Genomic DNA, 26536 nt, shown 5'->3' with positions numbered 1-26536 from the left:
TCTAATGTGGATGTAGGAAGATGTGTGGCAGTGAAAACGGCACAGATTTGGAATCAGACAGACTTTCATTTGAACTAGGACTCTACCATTTACTAGCATTATGACCTTTAACAAGTTACTTCTCTGAATCAGTTTCCTTATCTGTATATGAATGGGATAATAATGGTTATTTTATAGGGTTTTTGAGAAAATTCAAGGAAAACATAAAATGCCTGGCACGTAACAATCAGTAAATGATATTATTATTGTCACATATTCATTCTATTTTATAGTTGTGGACAAATTATATTTCCTACTTGAAAGAGTTTATAAACCAGAAATTAAAAAGGCATTATGTATTTCAACTTAAAACTTAATCAGAAACAACAAAAATCCTCTACATAAACAGAATTCCACAGATAAGACTTTCCCAATTTATTTTCAAAATTTGTTTTTGAAAACAGAAGTATTAAATTAGCTATGCTTTCCCAATTCAAAGATCAAAAGCAGAAACTCATTTTTCCATAATTGTATTTATTTTTCCCACTGCCAAATGAAGATGTAAGGTATTTTATACCAGCAAACTTCTAATATTTGATTTTTTTTTTTTTAAGATTTTATTTATTTATTTGACAGAGAGATAGAGAGCACAAGTAGGCAGAGTGGCAGGCAGAGGGAGAGGGAGAAGCAGGCTCTCCGCCGAGCAGGGAGCCAGACATGGGAGCCCCCAGGACCCTAGGATCATGACCCAAGCCGAAGGAAGCCGCTTAACCGACTGAGCCACCCAGGCGCCCCTATACCAGCAAACTTCTAAACGGATATTTTGAAAGATAAGTTATTTTTGCCATGGGAAAGGCAAAAAAAAAAAAGAAGAAGAAGAAGAAAGAAAAAAAGCAATTTTCCTAAATTAGAAAAGAAAAATGCTTATTCCAAATTACATAGTAAGTATCAGAACAGGCAAAAATAAATGAATTCCTTTTCCTGGAATCAGACTCATCTGGCCTTTTCTAAGAAAATAATTAAATGGGGCGCCTGGGTGGCTCAGTTGGTGAAGCGACTGCCTTCGGCTCAGGTCATGATCCTGGAGTCCCGGGATCGAGTCCCGCATCGGGCTACCTGCTCAGCAGGGAGTCTGCTTCTCCCTCACCCGCTCCCCCCTCTTGTGCTCTTTCTCTCACTCTCTCTCTCAAATAAATAAATAAAATCTAAAAAAATAATAATAATAATAATTAAATGGCCACAGCAGCACTTCAAAATCCAATGCCAATTAACAGCACATAATTCTTATTTCCTCTGCTTATTTTTTTTACCATGAAAAGCCATGGTCTGAAGCAGTCGATCAGCCACTTCCTGTGGGAACACTCCAGGTTCCTGTAGACACAACGTTCCATCTTGTCTTGCTGAACAGAACTTCTCAAGGTGAGTAGTCAGGAAATTCAAGCAGATATCAAGTAAGGAATAGGGAGATGCTTCCTCCTTGGAGCCCAGGAAAAAACATAAAGGGAACACAAAAGCCAACAAGTTAGTTTCCAGAAAAGTAGAAAACAAAACATTCATTTACACATTCAACAAGTATTTTTACTCAGTGTCTACCATATGTTAGATACTGTGTTAGCCAGTGGGAATATAATAGGTAACCCATGTTCTCAAGAAGAAGAGAAACATTTAAACAAGTATTTACATAAAGTACATTACATACAATATTAGAGGTCATACTGAGTAGTATGTAAGTACAAGCAGGGTGCCCTAATCAGTCAAGGATGGTCAGGGAAGACCTCAGAGGTATAGCAGATTAATCTTCCTAAATTACTACCCATGACCCTCCCCTGCTCAAACCTTCCACAGACTTCCATGGGCCTGAAGACAAAAAATAAAATTCTTAGATTGTTAGACTGATGCCTGAGTCCTTTCAAAATCTAGACCAAATTTACTCTCAAACTTATCTCTCACAAAATTCCCATCCCAATCTGATAATTCAAATATGATGAATTTGTTTGGGCAAAAGAATTTGCTATAGGTGTTAACATCATCAAAATAGAAAAAGGTTAACCCTGCTATTCCAGTCTGAGGAATAAAGAACTAATCAAATAAGCACAAAGATTTAAGTGTAAGGGTTTTAACTATAGAAACAAATACCGTAAATGTCCCCAATAATAATATAATTATAGTAGCTATCATCCATTAGGTGCTTTCTTTATGACTGTGCTGAGTATCTTACATGAATTATCCACTAGTTCGGTGATGCCTTTGTTAATTTCCCAAGGCAGAATTTTACTCTCAGCACCTGACAAATTAAATTGCACATAACAACAGCTATTAGGTACTGAATGACAGCTATGTGGTACTAGGCACTAATCTAGCTTCTTTATATATACTTGCAATCTTCAAAAGTTTGTTCTGAACAAGGCAGATAAACAGGCTCAGAGGGGTGCCTGGGTGGCTCAGTCCATTAAGCCTCTGCCTTCAGCTTGGGTCATGATCTCTGGGTCCTGGGATGGAGCCCCACTTCGGGATCCCTGCTTAGCAGGGAGCCTGCTTCTGCTTCTCCCTCTCCCTCTGCTGCTCCCACTGCTTGTGCTCTCTCACTCTGTGAAATAAATAAATAAAATCTTAAAAACAAAACAAAACTGCGGCTCAGAAAAAATAATTTACATGTCAAAGATAAACAGCCAACAGATGGCAGAGCAAGAATAAAAATTAAAACAGCTATTTTTCGGGGTGCCTGGGTGGCTCAGTCGGTTAAGCGTCTGCCTTCGGCTCAGGTCGTGATCTCAGGGTCCTGGGATCGAGCCCCACATCGGGCTCCCTGCTCTGTGGGAAGCCTGCTTCTCCCTCCCCCACTCCCCCTGCTTGTGTTCCCTCTCTCGCTGTGTCTCTGTCAAATAAATAAATAAAATCTTTAAAAAAAAAAAACCAAACAGCTATTTTTCATGAAACACTAAGCCTCAGGTCCCGGTTCAGAGTTCTTTAGATACATGAGTTCTTTCCATTTTTACATCCTATGAATCAAGCACCATTATAATATGCATTTTAAAAATGAAACTGAGGTTTAGGTTAAATATCTTCCTTATATTTACATGGCCAACATGTTGCTAAACTGGGACTCCCAAAACAAGAATGAGGCCACAGCCTATATTTTTAAGTTTTTAACCACTATGCTATCATAATATTATAATCATAATTATTGAGCTCATACTACTTGTTAACATAAGCTATATGCTATAAACTATGTTAAACACCTTACATATATAATTTCATTTACTTCTCATAAAAATTCTATAAGTTAAATTCTTTCAGTATCCCCATTCTACAAAGATGAGGATACTGAAGTTTTGAGGGGTTAAGTAATTTACCTATGATGATACAGCTAAGAGGTAGCAGAGCCAGAATTGGACCCCAGGCAATCTGACTGTAGAGTTCAGTTTGTGCTTTAATAAATCACTACAGTGGCTGCCATTTATATCTGACTCCAAATCTAGGTTTCTTTTACAATCCCATGTTAATCACAGTTTTTTATGACTGTATGTCTCCCCAACTAGACCATGATGTTCTTCAAGTTCAAGGAACCTATTAACGCTTTCTTTATATCCCTAGCACCCAGCATAGTCTCTGACATTTGCCGGTTCAAAAAAAAGGAGTTCAAATTAGAAGACTACTAAAGGGACTTGCCCCGTGTCACAATATTTCTAAGAAGTGGGGCCAAGGAATGCCTGGGTGGCTCAGTCAGTTAAGGGTCTGCCTTCGGCTCATGGCATGATCTTGGGGTCCTGGGATCGAGCCCCGTGGCAGGCTTCCTGCCCGTCAGGGAGTCTGCTTCTCCCCATCCCCTTCATGTTCTCTCTCTCAAATAAATAAATAAAATCTTAAAAAAAAAAAAAAAAGTGGGGCAAAGACACAACCCAGATCTTTGATAATGAAGTCCATACCTTTTCCACTATACCATACCATCTCTCAGAACAATTATTAGTTTGGCACTAATATAAATTCCAAAAAACAATTTGGGGACCAGCTGGTTGTTATGATGGCTCAGATATGAGGTGTTGATGCTGTGGATTAGGGTAGAGGCAATGAACATGGAAAAAAAATCAAAAGTGAAAAATAATTTGAGGGAATAATTAACAACATGTAGTAAGCATTTCTGAATCCCCAGTACCAAGCACAATGCCTGGCACTCTACTAAACAGGCGAATGTTATTTGAAGGACAGGCCAACATTCATACAGCATACTTTTGCCATATATTATCTCATCTAGCCCTCACAACAGTCTTGTGGAGCTGGTATAGTAGACACCATTTTGTATAGGAGAGTATCAGAGCTCAAAAAGAATAAAAGACTCAAATTCATCCAGTTAGAATGTGAAAGAATTGAGTCAAGGTATCAAGGTATTTAACTCCAAACATTACACCCTTTTTCTCATTTCATATAGCACCCTCTGGTGAGAGAGGAAGGGAGGTGGAGGAAGGGAAGCTGAGATATTAAAAAAAATAATAACTCCAAGATTTAAAGTAGGAGTTAACCAGGGTAACCTGGGAGAAAAAGTGTGTGTGTATGTGTGTAGCAAGAGAGGAGCACGATAAAGCACATGGGATAAAATTCTAAACGTTTGGACAATTTTCGTGACTGCGATGTGAGAATTCTTTGTATTATTTTTGCAACTTTTCATAAGTCTGAAATTGTCAAAATAAAAAGTTAGAAAATAAAAATAAAAAATAGTGGATATGGAATACTTCCATAATCTCACTGACAAAACTGATAAGAAGACTAGGCAAAGGATTATTTCTTCAGAGGAATTTGTTGTAGTCAATGAGAGTCTGTCTGTTCAGGCAAGGACAGAAAAGGAACTAAGGCTCTGGTGAAAGAACTGAGCTGAATATGCAGATTTAAATAGCATCCCCTAGTGGTGACAGCTGAATGGTAAGAATAGATAAATTCTCAGAGGGAGTGATCAGGAGAGGTAACTAAGCCCTGTAATTAACTATCACAAGTACAGGGGGCAGAATGACATGGTCCCTGAACAATGGCTGAAAAAAATACCCTACGGCAAACAGGAAAAACAACAATTCCAGTATGAAACAACAGTGCAGATCTTTTTAATTTTTTTTTTAGTTAATGTGTTTTCTGGAACAGGATATAATCCTGACAGTGAATTATTCAAATAAAGTTTTTCCAGACTGGTCCTCTCAAATACTGCTGGTCAGAGTGTAAACTGGCACAATTTTTCTGGATATGAAAGATTTAATAATCATAAAAACATCCACACTCTTGATCCAGTACTTCTTCATTAGGTAGAATTTACCTAAAAATGGTAAATAATCATAGATATTTACAAAGGTATTTACATAAAGGGATTGATTACAGTTTTTCTGATCAAAAAAAAAAAATCCACACATACAAATGTCTAAAATAAGAGAAAATGATAAGCAAATCATGGTATATCAATTCTATATAATATTACACAGCAATATGTATGTTTCTGAATAGCTTTTAATGACATAGCAAAATGTTAAGAGTAAAGTATTACTAAGCTAAATAAAAACTGTATGTAGCAGGATTTCAATTAAACATCTACACAGTCATAGGAAATTATGTTGCCTGAAAAATGTTTCAGAAGCTTAGAAAGCTACCTCTAAACTAAATATGTTGTGGTGTATCTATAGAGAAGAACAAGGGAAAGAAATGAAATAAAAAAGGATAGAGGATACCTCGAGGTTAGGGGGATGTGGCACAGAGGAACACATGGGGGAAAAAACTGCAGTGGTCATGTTCTATTTCTCAAGTTGGGATGCCAGGTTTTTAGATATTGGTTTGTTTTTTTTTTTAAGATTTTATTTATTTAGATATTGGTTTATTATGTTCCATGACTTACATAAATGTTCATATGGCTTTTTGAATATATCAAATTATTAAAAATGGAAAAAGACAAAAAATAAAAATCAGTGGAAATGAAAAAAAGCTGTTTCTGTTTTTTTAAGATTTTATTTATTTATTTGACTGGGTGGGGGGGGGAGCAAGCACAAACAGGGGGGAGCAGCAGGCAGAGGGAGAAGCAGGCTTCCCGCTGAGCAAGGAGCCTGATGTGGGGCTTGATCCCAGGACCCTGGGATCACAACCAGAGCCGAAGGCAGTCGCTTAATGGACTGAGCCACCCAGGTGTCCCTGTTTCTGCTTTTCAAATATTATAAGATAACCAAGAAACTATCATTTTATCAAAGATATTTTTCAGTATGTGTATTCAAACTAAAATAGACATTTTTATTAGACTCAGTAACATTTTAATTTTGTTTTCTTTTTTTTTTTTTTAAAGATTTTATTTATTTGACAGAGAGAGAACACAAGCAGGGGGAGTGGGAGAGGGAGAAGCAGGCTTCCTGTGGAGCAAGGAGCCCGATGCGGGGCTGGATCCCATGACCCGGGGACCATGACCTGAGCCGAAGGCAGACGCTTAACAACTGAGCCACCCAGGTGCCCCAACATTTTAATTTTGAATGAAAACATTTATGTATATACACACACATACATATGCATACTTATTATTCCTAAATTGGCCATAATGTAACTTCTCACCACTGCTCTTATACCTTTTCCCTACACAGTCTTACATTCCCTAGGGGTTTTAACATTGGATAATGATGGACTGAGTTGCAAAGGAGTCTTGGGAAGATTTTCAGAGGCAAGGTAGAGAGGCAGCTATGATGTATAAGGGAAGCAGACAAGAAATAAAAAGAGATTTTGGAGAAGCATATCTGTGAACTCTGTTCTACTTTACAATGTTCCAAAATTTGCAAATAAAGACTTAAGAGTTATTTTGAAATGACTTTTTGGCTGCGGGGGATTATGTTCCATGGATTATGACACTGCTGAGACTAGATACATAGGTCACAACTTAAATAGTTAAACATAAGCAATTAAAGAATTTATTCTACTATTAAAGGTAGGTGTATACACATATCTTCTCTTCTGCTCCTGCCTTTATGTATCACAGAGCAGGGCCTAGAATGAAAGGAGGTTAGAAGAAGTCTTGACATGACATTACCTAGGGGAGACACAGAAGACTCCCAGATGTTGGAAAAAAAAAAAAAAAGAAAGAAAATAGTAGGAATTTTCATCAATATACATCTGTCTGGCACTTCAATTTATAAAGCCTTTTCAAAACAATCATGATGACTCTGTGAGTTATGGAGAATAGAAATTATTTCTGTTAGGAACCTGAGGTTCAGAGGAATGTTTACCAGTGGTAGCCATGCTCCCTTTCTTTATACATGCTGTTCCCTCTCCCTAGAATGCCCTTCTGCACCTGTCCATCTATCAAATTCCTATTCATACTACAAGAGCCAGCACCTATGTCCACTCCTCTAAGGTGTCCCTCATGTACCAAAACACAGGCAGATATGATCCCACTACACTCTGTATGTAGTTCTATTATAGTTATCTACTTTTGCTTACATGGCTGTCTCCCCCTCTAGACTATGATTCAAATTTTTTTTTCCTGTGGCCCACTTAGGTGGGGCAAAAAACTTCATAGCCTACCCATCCTTCTTGGTTCCCAAGTTCCAGTTGGAAAGAGTGTTAACAATGAAGTACCATTACAAGGACAAAAAAATTTTTTTAAGATTTTTTAATTTATTTATTTGGCAGAGAGAGACACAGCAAGAGAGGGAAGACAAGCAAGGGGAGTGGGAGAGGGAGAAGCAGGCTTCCCACGGAGCAGGGAGCCCGATGCGGGGCTCGATCCCAGAACCCTGGGATCATGACCTGAGCCGAAGGCGGATGCTTAAGGACTGAGCCACCCAGGTGCCCCTACAAGGAAATTTTATAAATATCTGGTTTAACAACAGGAAAATGAATGTTTCCTATTTAACAACACATTGTCAAAGTCTAAATTTGGAAATTTTTATGTCAAAAATATTATTGGGGCACCTGGGTGGCTCAGTCGTTAAGCGTCTGCCTTCAGCTCAGGTCATGATCCCAGGGTCCTGGGATCGAGCCCCTGCATCGGGCTCCCTGCTTTGGCGGGAAGCCTACTTCTCCCTCTCTCACTCCCCCTGCTTGTGCTCTCTCTCTCGCTGTGTCTCTCTCTGTCAAATAAATAAATAAAATCTTTAAAAATAATAATAATAATATATTATTAATGCAAATATACATCACCATACATGAGATTAACCAAATAAAACACAACAAATGATATCAATAATGAAGTTAAATTAATAATTCATAACTAAGATAAAAAACTAGCAACCATAAAAAAACTACCAACTCAAACACTGCTGATGCATTGATTACAAAGCTCTCTTCCAAGAAATTACAGGAATTCCATAAAGTTACATTTGTACATATGTAGTAGGAGCTTTGCAACACTTGCAAGTGTCAGACTTCTTCATAAAAGAGTCTTCAATAAACTCATAATCCGCTAACTTTAGCTTTATGATTACTAAAGTGTAGTAATTCTTAGTGACTAATGGTTCTCTACTATGGAGGCTTTAGTACATAAAAATTAACATCTGAGGAACTGCATCATTTACCAGCCCCTAGGAGTTAGGAAAGGATTTTTAGAACAGTTCATCATCTATCAGAAGGAGCTCAATGTCCCACATACTGAAAACGACTGGGGTTAAGACCCAAGCCTTATCCATTTTTATGTCCTCTACTCCGGTACAGAGCAAATGACTGGTGTCTACTGAGTGTGTGAATAAATGAACTATCTATAAGCAGATTCCCTGCTTTTGAAACACTGCTTCTTATAAGAACATGGTACAGCTAGGGGTATGGGATAATGAAGAGAGGGCAAAAAAAGAATAGCTCCTCAAAACAGCTTTTTCCACTTGACTACTTTCTAATAGCAAGAAAATGTCTTACTGAGGTATCAACTCTCTTTCTCTCCCTCTCTTCAGAAAAGACATCCATGCACTTATAGCAGTATATCTTTTTGGATGGCTTTCCATTTCTTTAGAACTCAGCTCCATACCTTCCAGACAACAAAAAGGATCCCTCCTTATCTATCACCTATTAAAATCCTAGGTCCAGTATTCCTTCTACTAACTACAATGCCTCTGTAAAAGTCATTTCATTTTTGTGCCTAAGCTTCCTTATCCATAAAATGACATTTGTAATATTTTTCCTTTCACTTCATAAGGTTATTGTATCAAATGAAATAAAGGATATGAATATGCTTTGTTAACTCTAAGACATTGTTACCAGGGACATCCATAAAGTGTATTTTTCCTTGTAATTAATCAAAAGAGAAACCTCATTACTGAGAGGTTCTGGAGGCCACAGGGTCTGTCTTTGAGGAATTGCATACTGACACTCATTAGCTCTTCCTAAACCTTCTCATGGCTTTCTTTTAATCATCCTTAATTTTTCTTTTTTCTTTTTTTTGCTTTCTTATATTCTCTTTCCTTGAAGTATTTAGTCATCTACACAACACTCAGCTAGAGGTATTCTCAGTCCCCATGACTTAGTTATCTATCTTGTAGGTTGGTTTGTTTTAGAATTTTAAAAACTTCAGGCGCCTGGGTGGCTCAGTCGTTGGGCGTCTGCCTTCAGCTCAGGTCATGATCCCAGGGTCCTGGGATCGAGCCCCGCATCGGGCTCCCTGCTCTGCAGGAAGCCTGCTTCTCCCTCTCCCATTCCCCCTGCTTGTTTCTCTCTCTCACTGTGTCTCTCTCTGTCAAATAAATAAAATCTTTAAAAAAATAAAAAAAGCTTCGGGCGCCTGGGTGGCTCAGTCGTTAAGCGTCTGCCTTCGGCTCAGGTCATGATCCCAGGGTCCTGGGATCGAGTCCCACATCGGGCTCCCTGCTCGGCGGGAAGCCTGCTTCTCCCTCTCCCACTCCCCCTGCTTGTGTTCCTGCTCTCGCTGTCTCTCTGTCAAATAAATAAATAAAATCTTAAAAAAAAAAAAAAAAAGCTTCATCAGTTACTATATTACCAGGGTCATGGTAAAGCAGCATTTCAATATTCTAAGCAGTGGCCCATCCATTTCTACCAACTGGGGAGGTGGGGGACACTGGGAATTGTCTATATATCACAACTGTAGTCTACTGTTGGAGGGGACTGGGGCTTCCACTGCTACTAGTATGACAAAAAACTGAAAGAGATCAGGGATCTTTTACACTTGGAACTGAAGCCCCATAAAACGCACCCAATAAATTATTTCTTGAATGAATTAGTAAATTACTACATTGTAACTTGTCTGGAAATTCATTTTATTTCTCCTATTGATACTACTTCAGGAAATATCTGGTATACAAGTATTAAAATTGCCTTAATTCCTCAAGATAGACTTTGTGGGTTTCAGGATCACTGAATATTGAGGTCTCTCTTTTGGTTAATTATAAGGAAAAATACACTTTGTGGATGATGCTGGTAACAACATCTTACAGTAAACAAAGCAAGCTCACATCCCTTATTTCATTTGATACAATAATCTGATGAAATGAAAGGAGAAATATCACAAATTTCATTTTACAGATAAGGAAGCTGAGTTACAAAAATAAAGTGCCTTGGGCACCTGGGTGGCTCAGTTGGTTAAGCGACTGCCTTCGGCTCAGGTCATGATCCTGGAGTCCTGGGATCGAGTCCCACATCGGGCTCCCTGCTCAGTGGGGGTCTGCTTCTCCCTCTGACCCTCTTCCCTCTCGTGCTCTCTGTCTCTCATTCTCTCTCTCTCAAATAAATAAATAAAATCTTTAAAAAAATAAAAATAAAAATAAAGTGCCTTTTCCAGAGGCACTGTGGTTAGTAGAAAGAATACTGGACCTAGATTTGAATTCTAGGTGGTGTTACACTACAAATTATCTCACTTTTCTGACCCTCAATTCTGTCCTTGGTAGAATGGGGATAATATTGGTACTTAACTCATGATGCTATTGTCAGGATGAAGTGAGAAAGTGTGTTTAAAACCTGTAGCACAATGCCTGATTGAGTAATTATGCAGTAAATATTCCCTTCCTACTAGAAATGATCTCATACAAGTAATATAAATTTAAGTTTCAGACACATAGGACAGCAGGTTCATGGTTGTAAATTCTCAAGAGAGACCTTTCCCATCCAGAGTCCATATTAAGACAAATAAGCTTCTTTGTCTCCCTACACCATCAGGTAGACATTTTTTAAGTCTACCTTTTCACAAAGGGTGTAGACATTTTAGGATCCTGGCTTTTTGTAGTTATCTCAGTTCTAACTCATGTGAATCAGGCTCAAAATCTCATTTCCTACCTGAAATGTTCCTAAACCTGACAAATCCTCCAAGAGAAGACAAATGGCTCTGGTAGTGCTTTTTTTTTTTTTTTTGGTACACCTGGATGATTTTTTTTTCTTAAGATTGGACCAGAAACCAGTGACTACAAAGATTACAAACTTGATAATTTTATGATTAAAAATAGTTTATTGACATCTCTCTGGAGGATTGTGTAATACTGTTCTGAAAAGTGGTGGTTTGGGAGTCAGCCTGCCTAGTTTAAAGTGCCAGTTCTACCACTTAGAAAATGATATAATTTTAGGCAAAGTACCTAATCTCCCTGCACCTCAGTTTTATGATCTGTAAAATACAGACAATAACAGTATTTACATCATAGGATTATTGTCAGAATTAAATAAATTGTAAGTGCAAGACACACAGAACAGTGACTGATATATTAACTGCTCAGTAAATACTACCTATTACTATAGAATAAAAACTCTATAGAACAAAACTGTGTTTTGTTCACTGCTGTATTCCCAGAGCCTAAAATAATGCCTACTACATGGTACGCACTAAATGTTTATTGAAAAAACAAATGAACAGTCAGGCACAAATTTATTGCTAGGTTTATTTAAAATCCTTTTGCCCCTACGCCTGGGTGGCTCAGTCGTTAAGCAGCTGCCTTGGACTCAGGTCATGATCCCAGGGTCCTGGGATCGAGCCCCGCATCGGGCTCCCTGCTCGGCAGGAAGCCTGCTTCTCCCTCTCCCACTCCCCCTGCTTGTGTTCCCTCTCTCTTGCTGTCTCTCTCTCTGTCGAATAAATAAAATCTTTTTAAAAAATTAAAAAAAAAATAAAATACTTTTGCCCCTAGATAAAAAGACTATCTGACAATAGAGAAATATCCTAAGTCTAGCCCTGAAATTAAAGTGTGGGAATGAAAGGCAGACAAGTGTCATGAGTTCATGGGTATAAGAAACTTCAGATATTGGACAATCTTTGATTCCTCATTTTAGTAGTACTCCATGGGAAATCTCTTCTTAGTTTATTAGTTTTGGCTTTTTGGGTTTTTTTGTTTTTGTTATTTTCTACTGCTAATTCAACCAAGTCAGACTTCTAGCAATAAACATCTAAGATAACCTTAGATATGATCTAAATCCTTCATCTTCTTCCCCAAACACAATCATTTTACAAATGAGGAAGAAGGTCAAGAAGGTAACGCCAAGGGCACAGATATATTGTGTTCAAGCGTACAGATATATCAAACTATTTGGAATGGACTATGAGCACTTATTTTTCTTTTTTAAAAACCATCAACTACTCCTTAAAGATCCCTAATTGCCAGATAAAAACGCAGGTAAGGCAAGCTTCTTGCATGTATCACTTCAAGGCCTGGCCAGTGTGACCAACAGCTATATGCTAAAGGGCAAGGAGCTAGAGTTCTATCTAAAAAAAGATCAAGGCCTGGAAAGGTAAATAAATCCCCTTACTTTCCACCTTAACTCATATAATAAAACAATCTAAGAAACAAAACAAAAATTCAGGTCAGTAATCACTGAGCATATGAACAGATCATAGGATTCGTGAACTCAAAGAGATACTTCAGCATTATTTTTCTCTTAACTACTAGCATGAGTTTTGAAATATAATAGAGTAAACAGAGAAGCCAGGTTAATAATGGAAAGAACACTGGGCTTGCAGTCAGTGCTGGCTCTGCTACTTACTAGCTGTGTGATCTTAGGAAAATAAATTCTCAGTTTTCTTATTTGTAAAATTGATGCTAAACTTTCTTTTTTTTTTAAGATTTTATTTATTTATTTGACAGAGGCAGACAGCAAGAGAGGGAACACAAGCAGGGGGAGTGGGAGAGGGAGAAGCAGGCTTCCTGCTGAGCAGGGAGCCCCACGGGGCTCAATCCCAGGACCCTGGGATCATGACCCGAGCCAAAGGCAGACGCTTAATGACTGAGCCACCCAGGCGCCCCTGATGCTAAACTTCTATCTTGACTACTTCACAAAATGGTGATGAAGAATAAATGGATATATATATGAAAAATGACTTTAAAATACTAAAATACTACACAAATATTAACATAACCAAAATTTTTTGTTGTGAAAAGTTGGGTAATATATTCATGGAGGTAAGAGCTCAAGTGCCCTGGGGCGCCTGGGTGGCTCAGTCGTTAAGCGTCTGCCTTCGGCTCAGGTCGTGATCCCAGGGTCCTGGGATCGAGCCCCGCATCGGGCTCCCTGCTCGGCGGGAAGTCTGCTTCTCCCTCTGCCACTACCCCTGCTTGTGTTCCCTCTCTCGCTGTGTCTCTCTCTTCAAATAAATAAATAAAATCAAAAAAAAAAAAAAAAAAAAAAGAGCTCAAGTGCCCTGATCCCACAGGACTATAGCTAATAGAATGTATCTACTATAATAACTTAACCTTTAACTTTCTAGAATCTTAAGAGGTGGAAGAGATCATAGAGAAGATTTAATACAACTTTTTCATTTTAGAGATTTTTAAATAGAGGCACAGAGAGGTGAAATGATTTGCCAAAGGTTACAAGTTCTATGAAAAGAAAAAAACTGATATTATATAACCAAGAACATTCAAACTTTAAAAATGTCCTTAGAAAAGGAGAATATGACATTGCACAGGCATTAAGATGCTGGAGAGCTAAGAAAAATGTTTGTACAAGGGAGAACTAGATAGGAAAAAAGAAAAAAAAAAAAAGATCTTTATACAGAGCTAACAAAATGTTTAAATAATTAACCACCCCTCTAGATTTACAAGTAACTCATTTTTTACTATCTGTGTTTAAATATTCTATTCTCTGGAAGGACATCTCCACAAATTATAGACAAATAATTTGAAAGTGTTTGTACAAAAAGACATTGCTTAGCAATTCATCGTGAAATCATTTGGCTTCCTCCCCAACTCTTCCTGCTGAACTGTTTTTTTTTTTTTTAAGATTTTATTTATTTATTTGACAGAGAGATAGAGAGAGAGCACAAGTAGGCAGAGCGGCAGTGGCAGGCAGAGGGAGAGGGAGAAGCAGGCTCTCTGCGGAGCAGGGAGCCCGATGTGGGGCTTGAACCCAGGACCCTGGAATCATGACCTGAGCCGAAGGCAGACGCTTAATGGACTGAGCCACCCAGGCGCCCCCGTGCTGAACTCTTCTAGACAGAAACATCCATATATCCCAGGTCAAAAGTAACACTTGGGCTAGTAAGAGAAAAACTATCTGATCCAACATTTCTTGCCCACCAAACCTCTTTTTCCCCTCAGGGGAAAAAGTATTCCCCTGAGGGGAAATACTGCACAGAGTATTCATCCTTTTTTTGTCTTTCGTAACTCACATCTCAGTTAACATTACCTTATCATATTCTCTACAAAGTGCACACACTAAACAAATATTTACCTACTTACTATGTCTCAGGCATTATGCTAAGTGCTTAAAACATGAAGTTGAAAAAACACAGTCCTGTCCTTGTCCTCAGAGAGCTCACAATCTGGAGAGACAGCCATCTTCCTTAACTAACAATGCCAAGCACAGGAGAGGCATATAGAAAGGAGTAACCCAAGGCTGCCTGGGGGTAACTGAAGGCTTCGCAAAGGAGATAGGCCTTAAGGGGATACTGAAGGTTTAATAGTCAAAAAGTCAGGAAGGGAGACAGCATTCTAGACAAAAGGAACAGTGTAAGCAAAACTTAGAGGCACAAAAAACTCTTAAGGTGTGCTCAGTATTACTAAGCATAAATGCAAAGACTTTTCCCATAAAATGATTAGATCATTAGATTAAAAGACCAGATAAGGGTCCTAGTATACTATGCAAAACACATTCATTTAGCAACTATTTGCTGAGCCCCAACTATGTGCTAGACACTGTCAAGTACATAGGATACAGATCTTTGTAGACCCATTGCTGTCCACATATATGGTTGCCACCTGAGTTGTGCAGTACAACCTGTGTGGCCCTAGCAACCCTATAAGACTGCTATAAACTAGCGGGACCCAAACTGCAGGCTCCTTAAGTATGGTAGAGTCCACAAATTCACACACATAGCAAGTATGCTCTGTATACAATAAAAATTTTGAAATATACACTATTTTCAATGCTGTTAAATTAAGAGTGCAGTATTGGGGCACCTAGATGGCTCAGTCATTAAGCGTCTGCCTTCAGCTCAGGTCATGATCCCAGGGTCCTGGGATTGAGCCCCACACCGGGCTCCTGGCTCAGCGGGAAGCCTGTTTCTCCCTCTCCCACTCCCCCTGCTTGTGTTCCCTCTCTTGCTGTGTCTCTCTCTGTCAAATAAATAAATAAAATCTTTAAAAAAAAAAAATAGAACTATCCTGTGATCCAGCTATCATACTACTGGGTATTTACCCAAAGAACACAAAAACACTAATTCAAAGGGATACATGCACCCCTACATTTATAGCAGCATTATTTACAATAGCCAAGACATGGAAGCAACCCAAGTGTCCATCAACTGATGAATGGATAAAGAAGATGTGATATATATGCATGCATGCACACATACACACACACACTCACACACACACAAAATGGAATACTATTTAGCCATAAAAAAGAATGAAATCTTGCCATTTACAACGACATGATGGAGCTAGAGAGTATAATGCTAATTGAAATAAGTCGGACAGAGAAAGACGAATACCAAATGATTTCACTCATGTGAAATTTAAGGAACAAAAAAGCAAAGGAAAAAAACGAGAGAGAGAGAGAGTCAAAGCAAGAAACAGACTTTTAATTATAGAGAACAATCTGATGGTTACCAGAGGGGAGGGGATGGGGGTATGGGTTAAATAGGTGATGGAAATTAAGGAGTACACTTGGGGGCACCTGGGTGGCTCAGTCGTTAAGTGTCTGCCTTCGGCTCAGGTCATGATCCCAGGGTCCTGGGATTGAGCCCCGCATCAGGCATCCTGCTCAGCAGGAAGCCTGCTTCTCCCTCTCCCACTCCTCCTGCTTATGTTCCCTCTCTCACTGTCTCCCTCTGTCAAATAAATAAATAAAATCTTAAAAAAAAGGAGTGTACTTGGTGTGATGAGCACGAGGTGATACATGGGAACTGCTGAATTACTATACTGTACACCTAAAACTAACCTAACACTATATGTTAACTAACTGGAATTAAAATAAAAACTTAAAAAGAAAACAAAAAAACAACAAATGCGGTGATAGTTATATCCAATTTGACTTTTCATTTATTGGAAATGAACTATCTGTACATCCAATATTTTATTTGTGGAGACAGGCTTGCAAAGAGCAGCATGAAACCATTCCTTTTGTCATTTAGAAATAGAACAATTATAAAAACGTTTTGATTTTTTTTTAAGTACAAAAATGCAACAATTCCAAATTTAAGGTTAAAAAGTCAGTTTTTATCTATTTTGATGTCATAAACATAGTAAGTTTCAATCTACATTGTAATATATACTCATTGGAAAATATGACAATGCTTTATCTTATGTTAATGTGTCATTTGTTAAACAGGAAAAGGCTGAAATTTGTTTTAATATATTTTGTTTATTATTAAGTGAACTACATAAGTAATTTAAAAATAGAGTATATTTTACTTAAAATTATTCCTTATACCACACAAAATCTATTTTAAAAAAACAAATGAGAATGGGAAGTGCTGATTCTTTTTACATGACCTAATATATGACCTTTGGGAGACCTACTATTTGTAAATAAAGGACTTTGGTATAGTAAATTTACTTTAATATTCTCATAAATCCCTAACAGCAACATACGTGAGAACTGAGGCTCAGTGAGCAAAACTGCAAAGCTATTAGTGATTCTGTGCTTCTTCTACAACTCCATAGTAATGCCTCTATGGAAAATTCACTTCGCCAAAAAGTGGTGTACTCTGGCACCACTCTAACTTTGTATTTTATTTCCTTATATTCTCCTTCTTCTAGTTTAAATCACCACCACCAAAACAAGCCTAGGGTGAAAGTTCACACACTTATTTTCAGCTAGACTAGTGCAATAGCTCTTCCCACAACAAAACATGTTTCATATTGATTTAGAGTGATAGCCTCCAAAATCTCTTAATTATGATATTCCTTCACACACAAAAATAAGGTACTCTGGGTCTTTACAGTGAGGCCAAAACTCCTAAGCCTATGACTCAAGGTCCTCCATGATCTGACCCTAGGCTCACCCAGTCTCATCTTCTCCTGAACCCTCAATACTAGAGCCACCCATTTCCCAGAATACATCATGCCTGCTTCGGTCCCAGTTTTTATGCTCAAGCTGGTCCCTTTGCCAAGAATGGCCTTCCTTCCCAAACTCTTATCCAATAAACCCCCACTTGTTAAAACCCCCAATTCAAATGTCCCTTTTTCAACAATGCCTCCCTGACTTTCTGATCATCCCCAGTCATTTATTCATTTAACAAATATTTATTGAGCACTTACAATGCACCAGGTACTATGTAAGCGTTAAAGACACAATGGTGAGCCAAACAAACATGGTCTCTACATTCACAGAGCTAGTATTTTTCTCACTGGGTTGCTATGAGGATTAAATGAGATAAAATATATAAAGCACTTAAAACAGCATTTAAAATACACAACCATGTTCAATAAATATTAGCCTAACCATACTATCTAAAATAGTTGCCATACACTCATATACCTTTGACCCTTAAACAGCACAGGTCTAAATTGTGTGGGTCCACTAATACACAGATTTTTTTACAGTATGGTACTGTAAATGTATTTTCTCTTCCTTATGATTTTCTTAGTAACACTTTTTCTCTATCTTATAAGAATACAGTTTATAATACATACAACATACAAAGTATGCATTAATTGACTATGTCACTGGTAAGGCTTCCAGTCAACAGTAGGCTATTAGTAGTTAAGTTTCTGGAGAGGTAAAAGTTATACTGGGATTTTTGACTGCACAGGGGTTGATGCCCCTAACCCTGGCAATGTTCAAGGGTTAACTATACAATGTCACTTTATATTTTACCCTGATTTATTTCTTTTTAGCACGTATGACTGCTTCTCATTATAATTACAATTGATATGTATTCTATGAAAGAGGGCTACATAATAGAGGGGGTGTGACTTAGGGGTCTTTTTGAGGGGTAAGCAAGGCAGATGAGGTTTCCCTGAGTTTTCTGAGAACTCCAGGATATGCAGAGTTAAGCAGGCAAAAGAGGTACCACCACAGGTCATTCACTGTGCCATTTTTCTTACCGGTTTTCCACAATACAACTCCTATAATTTAATCTTTCAGTTTTCTTCCTAAAAGCAAAATCCTGAGAAGCCAGCTGTGACTATCCCATACCATGATCCTACAACTTTTCCTTTCTTTGCACGCTTTGCATTTAAAATTAGTCTTTTTGCTTGATGTTTAGACTGTCCACACATATAATATACAAAAAGGCAGCGATCATATCTGTATTATTTGTAATATCCCCAGTGCCAACACAGTCAATGGCACTCAAAAAAAAAAAAAAAAAAGAATAAAAAGTAAGAACTACATCTTAAACCTGTGGTTCTCAAAGTGTTGGTCACAGAACAGAGAACATCAGCATAACATGAGTACTTGTTAGAAATGCAAACTGGGGCGCCTGGGTGGATCAGTCAGCTAAGCATCTGCCTTCAGCTCAGGTAATGGTCCCAGGGTCCTGGGATCAAGCCCCGCATCAGGTTCCCTGCTCAGTGCGGAGTTTGCTTCTCCCTCTCCCACTCCCCCTGCTTGTGTTCCCTCTCTCTCGCTGTGTCTCTCTGTTAAATAAATAAATAAAATCTTAAAAAAAGAAAGAAATGCAACTATCAGGCCCTACTCCAACCTAATAAATCAAACTCAGGAAGTGGTGGCACAAACCCTCCAGCTGATTCTGATTTATGGTAAAGTCTGAGAACCCTTGTTTTAGACATCTTAACTATTCAAAACACAACAATGAAAATTTTGAAAAATATAAAATGCAAAGCTTTATAATAATGTTTAACTCTATTTACTGAGTGCCTACTACATATATTGCATAAGGAAATAAAAACGAGCAGCCTCACAGGTAATTCTCAGCTCATAATAAGCTAATATTTTGCCTTCTCTTCACTTCTCCCAGACATACCCTCTTAACTGCATGTATGTGGGGGTTTTTTTATTTTTGTTTTTAAAGGTTTTATTTATTTGTTTTAACAAGTAAAGAAAATCAAGTTAGTTGCGGGCAAAGTCGAAATTATAGTCATGCCTAATATATCTTCCTAGTCACATTTCCTACTATACATCCTCATTTCCTCATCTCTCCATGCTAAATAAAGGTAATCTGCTACCTACAATAGATCCTAATTACTTTCTACTCTCATTCACAACAAAGCATTCTTTGCCTTCCCAAAATGATCTATATAAACCATATTCATCTTTCTGGCCCAGCACAAATGACACCTTTGGATCCTAAATGCCCAGAAAGAGTTTAAATCTTCTCCCTCTGTACTCATACATTCATTCTCAGTGGGAGAACCAATGCTTCCAAAAACCTATAAATTTGGTGTCTTAGGCAGGACAGCTTACTTTATTCTAAAGAGATCATCGCATCTTACTACATTTATTTTTTGCACCAAAAATAAAATTCTCCAACTCACTCTTTCTATGTAGTCCTCTAGTTGTCTCAAATTTCAGTTTAAGATCATACTTGTCAGATAGGAAAATGAGAGCACAAAGTGAATCATTCAAGCATGGGTATGGCCTGGGCACTAGGAATAACAGGAGTAAGTAGGCACAACTGCTGGGGCGCCTGGGTGGCTCAGTCGTTAGGCGTCTGCCTTCGGCTCAGGTCATGGTCCCAGGGTCTTGGGATCGAGCCCCGCATCGGGCTCCCTGCTCCCCGGGAAGCCTGCTTCTCCCTCTCCCACTCCCGCTGCTTGTGTTCCCTCTCTCGCTGTATCTCTCTCTGTCAAATAAATAAAATCTTAAAAAAAAAAAAGTAGGCACAACTGCTGCCTAGAAAAACCCCACATTTCAGGGGGAGATACAGGTTACCACACAAAGGTAGTGTGATGGATTGTGTATGTGAAGGGTTGTTGTGGAGGCAGACACAGAAGAACCACCTAAAAATGCAGTCAGTTAAGAGAAAGTTCACAGATTAAATGATTTTATAATATACCACTTTCCTAAAAAATGAATAGGCTAAAAACAAAAACTGACTAACCTCCTAGAACATGATTACCAGGACTTAGTTTTGACTATAATATCATTCCTCCCACAGACCAAAATTTAGATTGCTGATATGATCAGCAATGTGTTTATTAAATGTAGTGCAAACCATGTGTAACCCAACTCAATGAAAAACCAACTGAAGCCTCAACTTATTTTGAAACAGGAAGGAGAAAATTTGCAAATATAAGGGTCTCTCAACTAAAGGCAGAGAGAGTGAAACAAACGATGGTATTAGAAGGTATTAAAGAGACTGGCACAATCTGACTGCCAACCTGATTTTCAGTCTTCAGATGCCCTGGTCTCTGCCTCCAAACAAAAAACAAACCGTTTGTTCTGAGTAATAGTTAAGCTTGCAAATAAATATTTTAAAATTTCCCAAGCTGTACGTACCTCCACATTAAAAGACGCTCAAAATAAAAAATTTAAAAAAAAAAACGTTTCAAAACATGTTTAATTATTTGTCAAAGGCTAGATATCTCAAAAGGTCATAGGACGGATGCTGGCCGTCACCCCATGCTTCACTCCAAAACACATTATCACCCAGGTTTTGCAATAACACTAGGCAATAAGGCGTCAGGCTCTCGCCAATACTTCCCATCTCCCCCTTCCCCTCTACAAAAAAGAAAAAGAAAGCTTACAAATCCCTATCTGCCCGCCCCACTGTTCCTGGGAAGCAACTGCCCTCAAATTGTTCCTGCACAGACCCCTGAAGCCTTAGAAGGAAATGGGGACAGCTGTGAGTGCGGGGGAGAAACGGCATTGGATTAAGGGGGAGAGGAAATGTGGCTGGTAGAGGACGAAGGGGAGAAAGGATACGGAGAGGAGGGGGCAGTGGAGATAAAATAATGAAAGGGTGTAAGAAGCGAGAGCAAAGAGCAGGAGCGAAAAACAGGGAGGAAGAAGAGAGGAACAGAGATCCCAAAAGAGATAAAAAAGCAAAATGGTAGAGGAGAAAAGGAAGGTCGGGTTAAAGGACGAGGAGGGGGCGGCAACGGGGAACGCGAAAGAAGCTGTCACTGGGGGTGATAAAAAGGGTGTCACCGGGAAGGAGAGCGCTGGGGGGGGGATGTCACCCCAGCAGGTGGACGGGGAACAGGGGGAAGGAGAAGCGGGGGCGCCGAGGGGGACAGTAGCAAGGGGGTGAGGTAAAGGCAGGGGGCAGAAGGGGGCACCAGAGCTAGGGAGGGGCAGGCCGCGGGGGCTAGTGTGGCGTGCGGCTGAGGCTCAGGCAGGCCTCGTTCTCTCACCATGGCTGCGCCGGCCTGGTCCTCGGGCGTGCAGCCTCTGTCCTGGGTTCGGCGGCGGGCCGGGCCTGAGCCCGCCCCCAGGCTGAGCCGGCGCGGTGGCTCCAGGAGGCTCCGGGAAGCGGCGGCTCCGGGCTTGGCCCAGGCCTCGGCCTCCTTCCCTAAGAAGCTGGAAGTGCAGCAGCCGCAGCCGCAGCCGCAGCCCGAGCCGGAGCGCAAGACTCCGCCCCCGCGAGGCCCCGCCCCCACTGGCGAGCTGAGTTTGGTCCCGCCTCCGCCCTCACTGCGCAGACTCAGTCGAGGAGTCGCTACCGCGCGCCTGACCTCTGGGTTCTGCCCCCTTGCCAGGCCCTTAAAGGAGCCACACCCCCTCAAATCGTAGCTTCCCTCTAAAAATAAGAGCTTTAGATATTACGTCATAACAGGAGATTGGAGCACTCACTCGTTTCAGTAATCTATAAGCCCTTGCGTTTCCGGTTCATTGTCATTCGTTACCATTGTCGTAATTCTTAGTGATTTCCGTTCTCTTAGGTAATTCTTTCAATGCCCTCACATCTCAGGTTCTCCTCTCCACTAGGGATCACTCTTGCCTTAGCCTCTCATTTCCATGCTCTTACCTTAGATCTCATTACCAATGATTGTAACCCCTGTATAATCTCAATTTTATTTATCCAACTCTCCCATCACACCCCCCTTCATTTCTAGCTCTCTTCCTCTAATACCCAAATCCAAAACTTCAACTCCTCCAAGACTCAAAATCCACTGATCCTACCACCTTTTCACTATTCCTTACATGGCCCTTTTATCCTCACTTCCGTCCCTGAACGTCCTTGAGTTTAGATTCTGTCGTCCATCATGAAAATCATTCCTAGGTATTAGCCTTCATTTCTCCAGTCCTGCTCTCCTTTCCTTGTGCTCACCTGATTAAACTCTAATCCTAAACCTGCAGCAAAACGGAGGAGAGTGGAGAAAAATTCAGAATCATACTGATTCTGATTCGGCTCTCTTTAAATCTGATAATCTATTATCCTCAAATAGGCCTCTAACGCTTAGCTACATTTCTCCAGTTCCACACACTGTCCCACCGTACTAGATGACTGTCAAACCTTCCTCCCTCATCCTCACTTAACTGATGATTTTGCTACTAATTCACTGAGAAAATGAAGCAAAAAAAAAAAAGAGAGAGAGAGATTGAGAGAGAACATCCACAGCCACCATGACTTCCAGCCTACCTCTAACTGCTCTGCCTATAATTCTGCTCCTATATTCTGCCTTCCTTTCCTTTAGTAGGCATGAGCCATTTGACTTTTAACTGAGGTCAAACTCTCCTTAGTTCTTCTCAAACTACCTGTGCTAAAAGACTTTTTTTTCTCTGATCTCAAACCTAATTTTTGTAAAATGCAATAAAAATTAATTACTAAAACAAATTAAATTTTAAAACAGACGTACCAAATGCAAGCCCAGATCATTTTTTTTATTATCTTCACCACTTTTAAATGTACAGTTCAATGGCATTAAATACATTCACTTTATTGTGCTACCACCAACCACCATCTAGCTCCTGAACTATTTTCATCTTGCAAAACTGAAACTCTGTACCCATTAAACAATCACCCCTTATTCTCTCCTCCTCCAGCCCCTAACAACCACCACTCTACTTTCTGTATCTATGAATTTGACAACTCTAAGCCAGACTTTTTGTTATTAAATTCCACAGACAGGGCGCCTGGGTGGCTCAGTCGTTAAGCGTCTGCCTTCGGCTCAGGTCATGATCCCAGGGTCCTGGGATCGAGTCCCGCATTGGGCTCCCTGCTCGGCAAGAAGCCTGCTTCTCCCTCTCCCATTCCCCCTGCTTGTGTTCCTGTTCTCGCTATTTCTCTCTCTATCAAATAAAAAATAAAATAAAATAAAAAAATAAATTCCACAGACAAAATTTTTCTGTTAAATTGCTATAAAAGCTTCTAGGGGCACCTGGGTGGCTCATTTGGTTAAGCATCTGACTCTTGGTTTTGGCTCAGGTCGTGATCTCAGGGTCATGAGATCCAGCCCCACATCAGGCTCCTGGTCAGCAGGGAGTTTGCTTGAGATTCTCTCTCTCTCCTCCTGCCCCTCCCCCCCCTCACTCTCTCTCTCTCTCTCTCTCTCTCTCTCTAAAACAAATAAAATCTTAAAAAAGAGCTTCTAAATATTTACTCTCAATTTCTACCATAAATTGGTAACAAGCTGTTCACAGACCATCTCTAGTCCACAAATCACACTTTTGGTAACACAATGCTAAGTCCCACATTGTTTCATTTCCTCGAAGACATCTATCCAGCAATTCTTCCTATCTTCTACATCGTCATTTTGTTTTTCTCTCCCATTGACATACCAACATGGACTTATTTCTTCCATCTCAAAAAAACAAAACCAGAAATACCTCTCTTGACCCAGCTTGACTCTGCAGCTCTTAGCCTGGCTCTCCAGCCTGCCCCATTTCTCTGCCCTTCTTTATAGCAAAACATCTCATAAAGGTGGCCCGTTACTGTCCTCGATGTCTTGACTTCCTTTTTCCCACTCCGTGGACCCGTCCTCTACTACTCCACTGAAATGCTCTCATCAAGGCCACCAGTGACATAATTTATTAATAACAATTTTCACTCTTACTTGACCTACCATGAGCACTAGACACAGCTGATCATTTCTTCCTCCTTGGCTACCATGGCACTCCACTACCCTGGATCTTCTTCTATTTCACTGGCTGCTCCTGGCTTCTCTACATTTCTCTGACCTCTAAACACTGTCTCAGTCAAGTATTGACTTTGACCTTTTATCTTTGCCATTTATACTCCTTCCTTGATGATCTTATCCCATCATATTAATTCAAATATGATCTATGGAGGGTTAATCCCCAAAATTACACCTCCACTCCAGACCTCTGTTCTGAATTTCAGATTTATATATCCAGCTACCAACCACACACCCCCTCTTGTAAGTCTAGTAGATTTCTATTATTCATTAGTAGCCACTCAATAGACTTCCCCTCAAGTCCTATAGGCTATGAATAAACCAACAAACAGCAAAGGGAATAAGACTACCAATATTAGTTTTGACCAATCATGATTTCGTCTCTATGTCTGATCTGGGAGTCACCATACCTGAGGACCTGGTAGTAGTGGAGGAAAATCACTATTAAAAAAATTAGGGTTTTGGGCGCCTGGGTGGCTCAGATGGTTAAGCGTCTGCCTTCGGCTCAGGTCATGATCCCAGGGCCCTGGGATCGAGTCCCACATCGGGCTCCCGGCTCAGCGGGGAGCCTGCTTCTCTCCTGACCCTCGCCCCTCTCATGCTGTTTCTCTCTCGCTCGCTCTCTAAAAAATAAATAAAATCTTAAAAAAAAAAAAATTAGGGTTTTGCCATCAAGAAAGAATGAAGCCATAGTTGATCTATAATCAATGACACAGAATAGAAAGTCCAAAAATATATCCAAATATGCAGAGGAATTTAGTATGAGAAAGGTAAAATTTTAGGTCAGTTAAAAAAATAGTAGTATTTTTGGTGTTAGAATAACGGCATAGCCATCTAGAAAAAATTAACTTGGATCTACACCTCACATTATTTACCAGGATAAATTTCAAATACACCAAAGATTTAAATGTAAAAAAAATGAAACTAAAAAATACTTGATGGAACCATGGGGGAAATTTTTATAATCTCGAAGTGAGGAAGGTCTTTTAAAATATATATTTAAAAAAATGTAATTGCTATAAAAGATTGACAAATTTAACTAGGTAGAAATAAAAAATGTTTGTAGGGCAAAAAACACCTTAATAAGAGTAAGATGACAAATAACTATAAGCATGTTTGCATTTCATATCATAGGAAATCGATAATTTTCATATTTATATACAGAGTGGAAATCACGAAGAACTAAAATACAAGGGGAGATGGGTGGGAGATGGGCTAAATGGGTGACAGGTATTAAAGAGGACACCCGGGGCACCTGAGTGGCTGAGTTGGTTAGGCGTCCACCTTTGGCTTGGGTCATGGTCCCACGGTCCTGAGATGGAGCCCCACTTTGGGCTCCCCACTTACCGAGGAGTCTGCTTCTCCCTCTCCCTCTCCCTGCCACTCTGCCTGCTTGTGCTCTCTCTCTTTCCCTGTCAAATAAATAAAATTTAAAAAATTAAAAAGTTAAAAAAAAATAAAGACAGCACTTGTGATGAGCACTGGGTGTTGTATGTAAGTGATAAGTGATGAACCACTGAATTCTACTCCAGAAACCAATATTGCACTAAATGTTAACTAACAAAATTAAAAAAAAAAAAAATCCAAGGGGAAAAATATGCAAAAGACATAAACTGATATTTCATAGAAAAAGAAATAGAAATGGCTCTTAAATGCTTACTCTTACTTGTAATAAGAGAAATGCAAATTATAATTTGTTTGAAATGCTATTTTTCATCTATCAGATTGGCCAATATCCACAAGATTAAGAAGATGCTGTGGTGACAGGGGCAGTTTGACATGTATTCTTCTATTTTGTTTGTGGGACTGTAAATTGGAACGACTATGGAAGACAATTTGAGGGCGGTATTTATCAAATTTTTATTTTTTTAAAAGATTTATTTATTTGAGAGAGAAAGAGCGAGAGCACACACGCTGGGGTGGGGGGAGGGGCAGACGGAGAGAATCTTCAAGCAGACTCCCTCCTGAGCCCTACAAAGTGTTCCATCCCAGGACCCTGAGATGATGATCTGAGCTGAAACCAAGAGTCAGATGCTCAACCGACTGAGCCACCCAGATGCCGCTATCAAATTTTTTTTTTAAAAGATTTTATTTATTTATTTGAAAGAGAGAGAATGAGAGACAGAGAGCATGAGAAGGAGGAAGGTCAGAGGGAGAAGCAGACTCCCTGCTGAGCAGGGAGCCTGATGCGGGACTCGATTCCGGGA

General features: G+C 39.5%; 1 protein-coding gene across 1 annotated transcript in view; it reads right to left on the bottom strand.

Annotated features, from left to right (window-relative positions):
- Nucleotides 1–21829, bottom strand: part of ZYG11B (zyg-11 family member B, cell cycle regulator) — a 67372-nt gene extending 45543 nt beyond the window's left edge. Inside the window, exons 1-2 of the mRNA XM_031025262.2 lie at nucleotides 21606–21829; nucleotides 1290–1455 (exon numbers count right to left, since the gene is read on the bottom strand). Of these exons, the coding sequence (XP_030881122.1) occupies nucleotides 1290–1455; nucleotides 21606–21608 (169 nt within the window). The 5' untranslated portion in view covers nucleotides 21609–21829. The remainder of the gene's footprint in view (nucleotides 1–1289; nucleotides 1456–21605) is intronic.
- Between the last annotated feature and the right edge of the window lie 4707 nt (nucleotides 21830–26536).

This window comes from Leptonychotes weddellii, chromosome 4 (genome assembly GCF_054177405.1).
Source record: "Leptonychotes weddellii isolate Sample4059 chromosome 4, ASM5417740v2, whole genome shotgun sequence".
Lineage (NCBI taxonomy): Eukaryota > Metazoa > Chordata > Mammalia > Carnivora > Phocidae > Leptonychotes > Leptonychotes weddellii.
The sequence above is the reverse complement of the archived record's forward strand: the minus strand, read 5'-3'. Positions and strand labels throughout refer to the sequence as shown.